General features: G+C 44.5%; 1 protein-coding gene across 1 annotated transcript in view; it reads left to right on the top strand.

The window, feature by feature from the left end:
• crk (v-crk avian sarcoma virus CT10 oncogene homolog) overlaps positions 1 to 3,551 on the top strand; it is a 54,466-nt gene extending 50,915 nt beyond the window's left edge. The window contains exon 3 of the mRNA XM_061718643.1: positions 3,497 to 3,551. Within this exon, the coding sequence (XP_061574627.1) occupies positions 3,497 to 3,523 (27 nt within the window). The 3' untranslated portion in view covers positions 3,524 to 3,551. The remainder of the gene's footprint in view (positions 1 to 3,496) is intronic.
• Positions 3,552 to 11,927: the final 8,376 nt, after the last annotated feature.

Genomic DNA, 11,927 nt, shown 5'->3' with positions numbered 1-11,927 from the left:
ATATATATAATAATAATACATTTTATTTATATAGCGCTTTTCAGGGCACTCAAAGACGCTTAATTAAGCTTAATATATATATATATATATATATATATATATATATATATATATATATATATGTGTGTGTGTGTTTTATCATTTTCGAATCGCTGCTTGTAAACTAGTCTACGGTAAACTACTTCCGTAGGCTATATATATATACATACATACATGTTTTTTATTTTGTTATATAAATAAGTTAAAAAGACATCATTATTAGTAAGTACATTTATATTATATAGGCTATATATATATATATATATATATATATATATATATATATATACAGTATATATATATATATATATATATATATATATATATATATATATATATATATATATATATATATATATATATATATATAATGTGTGTGTTTTATCATTTTCGAATCGCTGCTTGTAAACTAGTCTATGGTAAACTACCTCCGTAGGCTATATATATATACATACATACATGTTTTTTATTTTGTTATATATGTATATAAATAAGTTAAAAAGACATCATTATTAGTAAGTACATTTATATTATATAGGCTATATATATATATATATATATATATATATATATATATATATATATATATATATATATATATATATTCATGTTATATTTTAATAATATACATCCCATATTGGAATAAATATGTAAAAAATATTAACTGGAAGAAGGTCTGGCTCTCACCCAACCAATACCTGGTGACAAACAAAGTTAAAGAAATTTAAGTTAAGTTAATTCATTAATTCTATCCTACAAATGATCACATTGTAAAAAGATTCAAAAGAAATATCGATTCAAACTGTACTTTTTGTTCTGCAAATTCTGAAACAATGACACACTTATTCTGGCTGTGCCCCATTGTTCAAACGTTTTGGAGTGATATGTGTAATTTTGTGTCGGAAAGAATTGATATTGATTTTAATTTATTTTGGAAGGATGTGTTGTTTGGTGTTTTTGACCATGTAACAATTAGAACAAAGCCAAAAGAAACATTTATTATTAATTTGTTGATTATCCTCGCAAAATTCCACATCCACAAATCCAAATTCTTACGCAAAAAACACTTTTTTTTTTACTTTTCATTGTGAATTAAAACAGTATCTGGACTCTATTAAGTGTTCTACTAATTCAAAAGCAATCAAAATCATAAATGTTTGTAAATGTTTTGGCTTTCTGTTATAATGTGTTGTGCTTTTTGTTTTGTTTTTTATTTGAGTAATACTCTTTATCCCCCCTATATTCTTAATCCCCCTGGCTCCTGTGTTGTTGTACTCTTATGTATTAACAACTGTTTTGTATGTCTGTCTGTTTATGTTTTTTGTAATATGAGAACTATTCAATAAAGCTTGAAGACCAACTTCCGGTATGAACTTCCGGTCTGGACCTCCGGTATGCATTGGTTTTGTTTTTTATTTGAGTAATACTCTTTATATGTTATAATTCAACGTGAAATTGAATAATGTGAAGTTTTGTTATCATTGTAGCCTACTGTTTGCAAAGGTTAATTTAAAAAAAAAAAAATTAAAAAAATATATATATTAACGAAGTGACCAACTTCCGGTATGGACTTCCGGCATGGATGGAACTATGGCGGCGCCCTTGTCGGCCATCTTGCCTGCAGCCAGGTCCCTCTCAAATTAATTGTGGCTGCCAGAGAGGAAGAAGGATGCAGCCAGGCAGAAATTAAAATTAGAAAAACGATTTTATTATTATTTAAAGACTTATGGCTATATATGTACTGTTGTTTTTTAGTGTATTCATTTATAATTTTTCAAAAGTTTATTAAAAAAAAACAAAAAAAACAGCTGCCTGCATGGCGCCCCCTGGCATGCTGGCGCCCCTAGCATTTGCCTAACCTGCCCTATGGGCGGCACGGTCCTGTCTGTGCTGATCACTGACACACCGGGTCGGAGCGGATTTGGTCATGATGTTTAACCTGTGTTTTGTGATTAATAGGCACGGGTTTTAATTAAATGTAATTTACGAAGGATGATTTCACGTTCAATAAGATAAGTAATCAATAAAACACAAAGTTTTGGCACAAAGGCTTGGCCTGCTTGTGGGCGAGTGGAGGGGGGCACATTAAAAGAAGGTGGCAAGATATAAGGCGAAGAACTAAAGAAAAAGTGGCCTTTAATAAAACTTGTGCAACCATTTTTAAAATAGCATGCAGCAGAATAAAGACTCTCTCTCTGCGTATTCTTTGATTTTGGATGTCGCCTCCTTGCCACAATAACCGCAGCAGCAGATTAGCACCTTCCTTTCGAATGTATTAAATACAGACGCAATCACAATACGCGCAATTACTTTCAGGCTTGGTAAATCTCATTGCGTGTGGTAAATTAACCTATTTGCATTTTCCCCCTCCCAGTATTTAGCGCTCTCTGGCGGTTACGCCCCATATTGATTATTCATCAGGGCAAAAGTACTAAATGAATAGCGTGCGCTATTCTGCGGATTTCAGAGACGCAGTCGTCTTTGCACGCCGTTAGTAGATCAGCTCGCACATTGGTTTGCGGGTGCTGTCAAGTTTGCACAGGTTTTTACGCACGCAAACCTTTAGTAAATCAGGTCCTTGGTGTTTTGTGTGTGTATTACACATTACACCTTTTATTTGCTTACTTTATTTTCAAGAGATTCAGATATTTGGGGCAGAGCTGAATCTTCTTTGCAACAAATTCATCTACCAATGTTGGAAGCATGTGTGAAAAGTTCTGGAGGTGTTTCATGTGTGTATCTGAAGTCTTTGTCAAATGAAATTTGGAACTCCAGGTGCTCAGTTGGTGTCCAGATAACCAGCTTGCAGCCCCAGGCACATCACTGCCAGCTGGACCTGAAAGAATAAATATAAAAGATGGCTTACAGTTTGTTTTAATGAAGGTTCACAAGTGCCTGTGACATTAGTTCATAGATTATAAGTAACAATATTTTCCCACCTGGAGGTCCACTTTGCCCATTGGGAAGAATGAGATACTTCCCATCTTCTAAGCATTTCTTCACTTCTTCAGGTCGTCCTTCCATCCCTCAATAGCAGTAGGCAGAGGTAAGATGATATTGTCCCGTTTGAGCTGTGACAGGTGGTGTTCCCACATGTTTTATATCCCCAGAGCTCGAAGAAAGAGGGTTAGCGCGTCCACTTAGCATGTAAACAAACGCCGGTTCCGGTACGCGCCGGATGTCGCGCCCATAATTCACGCAAAGCCTCATGGGGGCTAGGAATAAGGTGGATAGAACAAGACTATAATAGTCTCAAACATAGCTTTGTGGTAGATATGCTACTATAGGCCTATGCTGCAGGGGGGCACCAACATGATCCACTGAGCACCCCTCCTTCTCTTTCCTTTCTCAGTTATTAGTTAGAAGTATCTCTTAACCATCATCGTTCTCTATTGTTCTTGTAGTTTGTTGTGCTGGTCTGCCCCCACCTCCTTTTCTCTTCTGTGCATGTTTGCAGGCCAGAGCTTCAGGAGCAGCATGCTGATCTGCAGCCCCCCCTCTGATCATCTCACTGCTGCTTCCACCTGTCTGTGTGGATGTCTGGTGGATATCTACCGACATCTTGGCCTGCACCGCCCCCCTCCGACCACCTCAGTGTCAGCTGTCTACATTTGTTTATATAGTCATCCCTATAGTGCACCAGTTAGCCATGGTGTCTGTGTCTCTCCTTTCTCTGTTCTTCATTCTCTGTCTGTTCTCTCTTTTCCTGCTCTGTCCAGCTGGCCTCCAGCAGGAGGGTCCCCCCCTTATGATCCAGGTCCTGGTCCAGGTTTCTTCCCTCCTAAAAGGGAGTTTTTCTTGCCACTGTTTGGCTTAAGGTTTTTCTCCCACTAGGGGAGTTTTTACCTGCCAGTGTTTATTTTATGTTTAAACATGTGTCAAAACAGCAGTGGCAGATCAACACATTCCTGGTGCAGAGTCGTGCTCATGGGAAGATGCAGCCGTGATGATGCTGGTCGGGGTTTAGTCCACCGATCATCAAACATCTGAGCTGGATACAGAGGTTCTTCGGTTATCAGTCGACTGATACCGACTTTACTCCAGATATTTCATAAATTAATCTCCTGACATGTGCGTGCTGCTCCACCTGGCCGCTGCAGCTCGTCCCCGTCAGGCAGCGCAGCAGCTCTCTGCTGCGTCTGTCTGGTTCTGAATCAGCGGGACAATCCCAAGTAACACGTAGTCAAACCAAACGGAGCAAATACAGAAATATCTCCGCTGTTTCTCATCATCAGTTGCTGCATCGGCAGGACTTGGAGTGCAGTCTCCTGATGGCTCTGGTTGAACGGCCCCACAAACCATCTCAGATCGCGTTGTTTTCTTTACCGAGATCACAAGAAAATCAGAACAGTGATCTCCTGCGAACGCAGTTCAAACAGCAGGTGTATCCGCCCCTTTAATCTGATTGGTTGCAGATCCTTCTGTGTTAAAAAAAACGTATTTGTGGATCGAGTCACGTCAGGGGAGTCTCAAAAGTCACACGCAAATCCAGCGCAGCTCACAGACAAAAAAACTTTGTCAGGTTATATTTGTGTGTGCATCAAAAATACATTTGTATATCTTGTCCTACGCACGTGTGAATTGTTCTGTGCATGTGTGAAACGGTGTGTGTATTTGCAAATCGGTCTGTGCATTTGTAAAACTGGTCCTGTGCACGTGTGAAACGGTGTGTGCATTTGCAAATCGGTCTGTGCATTTGTAAAACTTGTCCTGTGCATTTGTCAATTATGAGACTGTTCTAGCTCCATACATCACTGTTCACAGATGGAGTAGGTTAAAATAAAAAGCATTTATGACCACCACAACATAATGGTCATTTGTCATTGCACCACTGGACACATTTGTTGACTTCAGTGAAGTACCAGGACATGTCTCTCTTTGTGTAGCAGACTGTGGATTTAAGGATGTGTAGTGTGGTCATCAAAAAATGTAAAAAAAAAAAAAAAAAAAAAACATATCTGGGTGACTATTTGTAGTCATTTATATGAATTCTGAAAGTATGTTGTTCAATTAAATTAAAAAAGACTTTTTGGGCGGGGAGATGAATAATTGCTGTAGTTTTCATGATTTCAGTCTCTTCAGAGATTCACTGTACTACTTTATTACAGATTTATCAGCTGTCAGCTGAGGTGGCTTGGGCATCTGTATCGGATTCTCCTGGACGCCTCCCTAGGGAGGTGTTCCAGGCATGTCCCTCCTCCCTAGGGAGGTGTTCCAGGCATGTCCCTCCTCCGTAGGGAGGTGTTCCAGGCATGTCCCTCCTCCCTAGGGAGGAGTTCCAGGCATGTCCCTCCTCCCTAGGGAGGAGTTCCAGGCATGTCCCTCCTCCCTAGGGAGGTGTTCCAGGCATGTCCCTCCACCCTAGGCAGGTGTTCCAGGCATGTCCCTCCTCCCTAGGGAGGTGTTCCAGGCATGTCCCTCCTCCCTAGGGAGGTGTTCCAGGCATGTCCCTCCGGGAGGAGACCCCGGGGAACAGCCGGAGGAAGAGCCGGAGGAAGAGCCGGAGGGATAGGTGGAGGAAGAGCTGGAGGAAGAGCTGGAGGAAGCTCTGAAGGAAGATGTAGCAGTGTGAGTGCCACGGGGGCCCGACCAACAGGATGGAGAGGACACGGAGTTTCGTGCAGACCCTTTTATTACAGCAGTTCATCCACACGCGTGCACAAGCACCTTCACAGCAGCTTCACAGGAGACCCTTGCTGCTGTGCAGCTATGCCTTATGAAGGCTGGCAGGGTGGAGAGGCTGATTGGGCCCACCTGTGCCCTAATCAGCCTGAGTGGCTGCAGCTCCTCCACCCTGCCACAGAAGAGTTGGAGGAAGTGTCTGGGGTGAAGGAAGTCTGGGCATCTCTGTTGAGACTGTTGCCCCCGCGACCCGGGAACGGATAATTGGTGGAAAATGGATGGATGAGGGGATATTTATTACAGAGGGCAGAAAGATAACCTGTAACAGTCTGTGCTGCACAGTCACTGGCTCTGATGTTGCTCCCCCAGCGGATGACTGGAGATGTGATTGCGCTCTCCATGACAGACTTATAGAAGATAAACAACATCCAGCTGCAATAGCTGAAGGACCTAAGCTTCCTCAAGAAGTAAAGTCTGCTCTGTCCTTTCTCATCATAAGCAACATCAGTGTTGTATCTCCAGTCCCATTTGTTGTACAGGTGAACACTGAGGTATTTGTAGTTCTCCACCTCTACGTCTTCTTTAATGAAGGAAAAACTATTTGACTTAATCTTGGCCCTCTTAAAATCCATAATCCTTTGTCTTGTTCACATTGAAGATGAAATTAGTGCTCCCACACCATGCCAGAAAACTGTTCACCAGTTGTGTGTACTCAATCTCTCGTCCACTGACACACCCAACAATTGCAGAATCGTCTGAGTATTTGTATACAAAGATAAGACTCGTACTTGTACTGGAAGTCTTAGGTGTACAGTGTGAAGAGGAATGGTGAGAGTACAGTCCCCTGTGGTGCTCCTGTGCTGCTGACCACCTATTCAAACACACAACCTTTCAGTATCACAAACTGTTTGTCAGATAGTCAAATCCAGCTGATTGTCCAGGTGATTGTGGAGGCATCCACCTGTGTCTTCTGGAGTGGGTTACATAGGGGTTGCAGGCTGGATGGTGTTAAATGCACTGGAGAAATCAAAGAAGACGATCCTCACAGTACTGCCTGCTTTGTCCAGATGACCAGATGTGGGTTCGTTCAAGCAGGTGTATAATGGCATCTTCAACTCCAACCACATAATGATGAGCAAACTGTACTGGGTCCTGGAAAGTGCTTATCTGCTTATTCAGGTGGGCTAATAAAAGTGTCTCCATTGATGAGAGAGATTAGACTTTTTTTTTTTTTTTTTTTTTTTTATACCTTGTCTGCACACATATTATTGATTGATACCATGACGGTAGAAACCAAAAGTGTATATATGTGCATTATTACTATATTTAATATATACATATATATACGCACACATATGCGTACACATACATAAATATACACATACAAACCCAGTGTTTTTTTGTTTTTTTTTTTGGGGGGGGGGGGGGGGGGGGGGTGACGACATCCACTGCCAATCCAGGAAGCAGGAACACACGGAGACACACGTCAAGCACTGGAAATCTGCAACAAAAAACCACAAACAAAGCACGAAACCGGCACGGAGCCAACCAAAACAATAACAGCAATCGACCCAAATCTTGAGATCTGATCGCAGTCTGAGCTAAGCTATCGCTACCGCTACCTAAACCCAAAGACTAGAGAGCCAGCATGCAGGTGAACAAGCCAGTGTGTATGTCTATGTGTGTGTATGTATATGATCATGCATGTGACTAAATGACTATATGTGTGTGTGTGTGTGTGTGTGTGTGTGTGTGTGTGTGTGTGTGTGTGTGTGTGTGTGTGTGTGTGTGTGTGTGTGTAATAAACCAAACAAAGCTCCACCTGAAGTGTATCTATAGTGGGGGAGGGGGGGGAGCAACCCCGCCACCCGCGAGACCAGAGGCCGACCCGGAAGAGCCCGGAACCCAGGCCACCAGCAACCCCACAGAGGGGAGAAGTAGGAGGGAGGCAACCCACCGCCTGCGAGGCCCCCCCCCCCCCCGGCGGCGGCCGAGGGGGCCCGCGGGCGGGGCCCCCACGGCGCAGAAAGAAGCAGCCAGGGATCCCACGGCGGCGGACCGCGACCCAGGCAATCCCCGGCCACCCGGCCCGGGCCGGACACGCGGCCAGGAGGCCCTCACCCTTCAGGCCAACGACCCCCACCCGGCAGGGGGCCAGCCAGCCCGGAGAGACAGAGCCGCCCCGGCCGCCGACGCGGGCAGGCGCACCCGTCCCCCACGAAAGTGGCCCTCCAAGACCAGAGGGGCGCCCCGCCGCAGAGGCAGCGGGGGGGACCGTAGACGGGCCCGGAGAGAGGGAACCCCCCAACAAGGCGACACCCGCGCAGGCCCGACAACGGAGGGCCCCAGACCCAGGCATCCCATTCATTCATCCATTCACCTATCCGATACCTATACTAATAATAATATAACATAATAATAATACTAATAATAATAATACTAATAATAATAATAATAATAACCATCTTTGTATAATATAATATTGATAAATTATTAAGTTTTTGATGTCCTGCCAATGGAGGCTCAAATCCTCCATGGCAGGACCCTTCCATACCGCATTCTCACCGACACAGACATACAATCACGCACCGTTTCCCCCTCCCCGGGGGGGTCCAGCACCGCCAGAAGGCACCCCAGGCTGCACGGCGGGCCCCGCCAGGCCCGGGTAACCCGACCCACCTGTCCCAGGCCGGTGAGGGAACGCGGGTGATGTGGGACCCCCTCCCGCCCCTGATGTTGAGTGCATGTGATTAATGCCATAAAAACAGGGAGGAGGGAGGGCCAAGTATCGATTGACACCGCCCCCCCCCCCCCCTCCCGAACTACGTGTCCTTGTCAAGTGTATTTATAAAGTGTTGAATGTGCAGTGTCTATTTTGCTGTCAAAACCGTGAGGCGGGGAGTGCCGGGCCACGCGGGGCGGTGCCCCCCACGACCCGGACCCCCCGCCTTTCGCCTATGTGCGTATGAATCGTGTAGGGGGGGCAAGAGGGGGAGCGGAGGCCGAAGCCAGGAAGCAGGACCAGCAAAGCCGGCCCTGATAAGACACCCGCGTCCCCCCACCGGCCATCCAGTAGACGGGGGCCGGCCCTTAGATTAGACTTTTTTAGTACTTGAACAAGTTACAGTGTCTTCCACAGCACTGGAATCTTCTTCTGGTTCAGGCCAAGGTTGGAAAGATACTGTTGAATCCCACATAGCTGATCCACACAGGCTTCCAGGACTCTATGGCTGGTGCTATCCAGACCTGCAGCCTTGATCTAGTTCAGTCTCTCCAATTGCCTCTTCAACTGACTGCTAGAGACATACAGGCAGTAGGGGAGGTGGAGGAGGCCCAGCATATCCTGATGTGATATGAGACAACGATGGGGAACCACCCAAGATCCATGACTGAGCATGTGACAGGAAGCTGAGGTGTGACAGGGAAACTGTGGGTAATGGGAGGTCTGTTTGGCTGGGGGTGGGAGAAAAAGATGTTGAGGTTGTTTCTGAACTGAACCTGATGAAGTGTGTTCAATATTTTCTTCCTCCTGTACACCCCTTTGTTGTCTGTAATTTTGATTTTCAGTTCAAAAACTGACCTCAGTAATTCTCTCTCCTTCCCTTAACCTTTTTTTTCTTGTTCAGTTATTTTGGGTCACTGGTGATCCAGGGTTTGTTATTAGGGAGGCACTTCACTGTTTTTGTGGGGATGATGAAGCGGATATACTCAGCAACACTCAGAAATGACATTGATGGGGGCGCTGTTGAGCAGTTAATGGAGTAAGACGTGAGTTTGGAGGCTCCTGCCGATTTTGATTTAAATTGAAATTTTTCTGCGCTTTTTGTCTCATATTTGAGCTTGTTTTACTCCGCTCCATTTATTGTTGGCAAGATTGATTTTGGTCTACGATAAAATGGCTGGGAAGAGCATAAAAACTCGCAACACTGTTCAAACCCATCTGAGGCCCAGCCCGAAAGCTACGACCCCGTCCTCGAGTGAGCCTGCCACCCCCGCTGAGTCCGTCCCGCCGGGAGCCGACCCTGACATGGCTGCTCTTAAGTTCGAATTGCTGGCTTCGCTGAGGGCTGACATCGCTGATATTTTTGAAAAGGAGCTACAGGCGACTCTCGGGGATGCCCTGTCCAATATTCAGCTCGACCTGCAAGCCGTGAAAGCTCAGCTGGCGAAGGATAAAGCTGATACTGATGCTGATGTGGCTGCACTGAAAGGTACCGTTGTGGAAATGGAGCAGGCTCTCACCGAGTGCACCGACGACGTCGCTCAGATGAGAACCACCATCGAGGGGCTCACTGCCTGCGTAGCCAAGCTGGAGGACAAATGCGAGGACTTGGAGTCCAGGTCCCGGCGCAACAACGTCAGGATCATTGGAATACCGGAGGGTCCCGACACCTGCACCACCGCTGCTGTTGCTGCCATGCTGAAGGACGCGTTCGGGTTGGAGAAGGAGCCACTTTTGGACCGGTCCCACCGGACCCTGCAGCCTAAACCCAAGCCGGGGGATCGACCGAGGGCCATTGTGTGCAGGTTTCATTATTACAGTGATTGTGCGGACATTTTGCGCCGCGCGAGAGAGCTGCGGGAGATTAAAGTCCGTGGTTTGACCATCTCCGTCTTCCCCGACCACACTGCAAAGATAGCCCGGGCTCGGGCTGCTTTCAACGAAGTCAGGCGGAAACTTCGTGGCATGGAAGGTGTTCGGTATGGGCTGTTTCATCCAGCGCGGCTTCGGATCACATATAACGGGGTGGAGAAGGATTTTGTTTCAGCGGAGAAAGCCGGTGATTACGTCAGAACGCTGATTGACGGGTGAGCTGTAATGACTCTTATACAGCCGGCTTTTTCACTCTTCACTGCACTCAGGTTTACCTCTATAAAGTTATGATTGTTATATTATTGGTTCGAGTTATGGACACATTAATCTCAAATCTATCTTTGCACTAATGAGTGGTTTTCCACCCTGCTGCACTAACTAGGTTAGTGTAACTTTTGTTTGTTTGAAATATGGGCTTTGTTTAATTGTTTTTATTTATTTACAGAACAGTAGAAATTACTGCATGTGCACTATTTTATTTTGAGTTTTTTGCATAGAGCTGTGACTTGGTTTGTTATTTAAAATATTTTTCTTTGCTGCATAGGCTACTGCCTATATTTCTATATTTCTGATCTCTATGAACATTTTTCTATCATTATCTTATTGGGATGTTCCCTACCAGACAAAACAAGTTTTTGTTGTGTCAGTTTTTTAAATTGTAATTGCCGTTTAGCGCATACTGTTAATCTGATTTGAAATCGGCAGGGGTTTTTCTTTTCTCTTAGTTTTTTTTTCTTTTTTTTCCCTACTTCTGTAGGTTCTGCTTACTCTCCGAGTTGTTTTCACTTTATTGTGGACAACTTTTGGTCACCTTGGGATACCCTGCTGTCTCCTTTGTTCTGGGGTTTTATGGAGACTTTTGGGGTTTGTGTGTTTAGGGGTGTGTTGGGGGGAGGGTGTCCCACCACGGCTCATTATGGCTACCTGTATTTTTGTTGTTTATTGTATTTAAATGGTTAACGGCAATATAGGTCCCAGCATTGCTGGGTCAGGCACACCTCTCAGATTTATTAGCTGGAATATCAGAGGAATGGGTAACCCTGTTAAGAGATCTAAGGTTTTTACACATTTGAAACGCTTAAACTCTGATATAGTATTCTTACAGGAGACTCACCTTCAGGTTAAAGATCACCACAGACTACAGTGCCCGTGGGTGAGTCAGGTCTTCCACTCAAACTTTAACTCAAAAGCGAGAGGAGTTGCCATTTTACTTAGCAAAAAAGTACAGTTTACATCCACTACTATCATTGCGGATAAGAATGGCCGTTACCTTATAGTCGCTGGAACCCTAATGCAAAAGAAGGTTTTGTTGGTAAATGTGTATGCACCAAACTTTGACGATGTTGATTTTGCTAATAGATTATTGAGTAATCTCCCCTTTTTAAATACTCACCTGTTGATTTTCGGTGGGGATTTAAATTGCGTGTTTGACCCAAAGTTGGATCGGTCTAATCCACATACTCTGACTCAATCTGCTATGTCTAAAACATTCTCTGACTTTATGAGGCAGAATGGTCTTGTTGACCCATGGAGATCCCGTAACCTTTTCGTAAAGAAATTCTCTTTTTTTTCTCGGGTGCATCAGTCGTATTCAAGGATTGATTATTTTTTTATAGATAGCACTCTCAATTCGTATGTAGTTTCCTCTGACTATTTAGGCATCGTAATATCT

Source organism: Cololabis saira, chromosome 4 (assembly GCF_033807715.1).
Source record: "Cololabis saira isolate AMF1-May2022 chromosome 4, fColSai1.1, whole genome shotgun sequence".
NCBI lineage: Eukaryota > Metazoa > Chordata > Actinopteri > Beloniformes > Belonidae > Cololabis > Cololabis saira.
The sequence above is the reverse complement of the archived record's forward strand: the minus strand, read 5'-3'. Positions and strand labels throughout refer to the sequence as shown.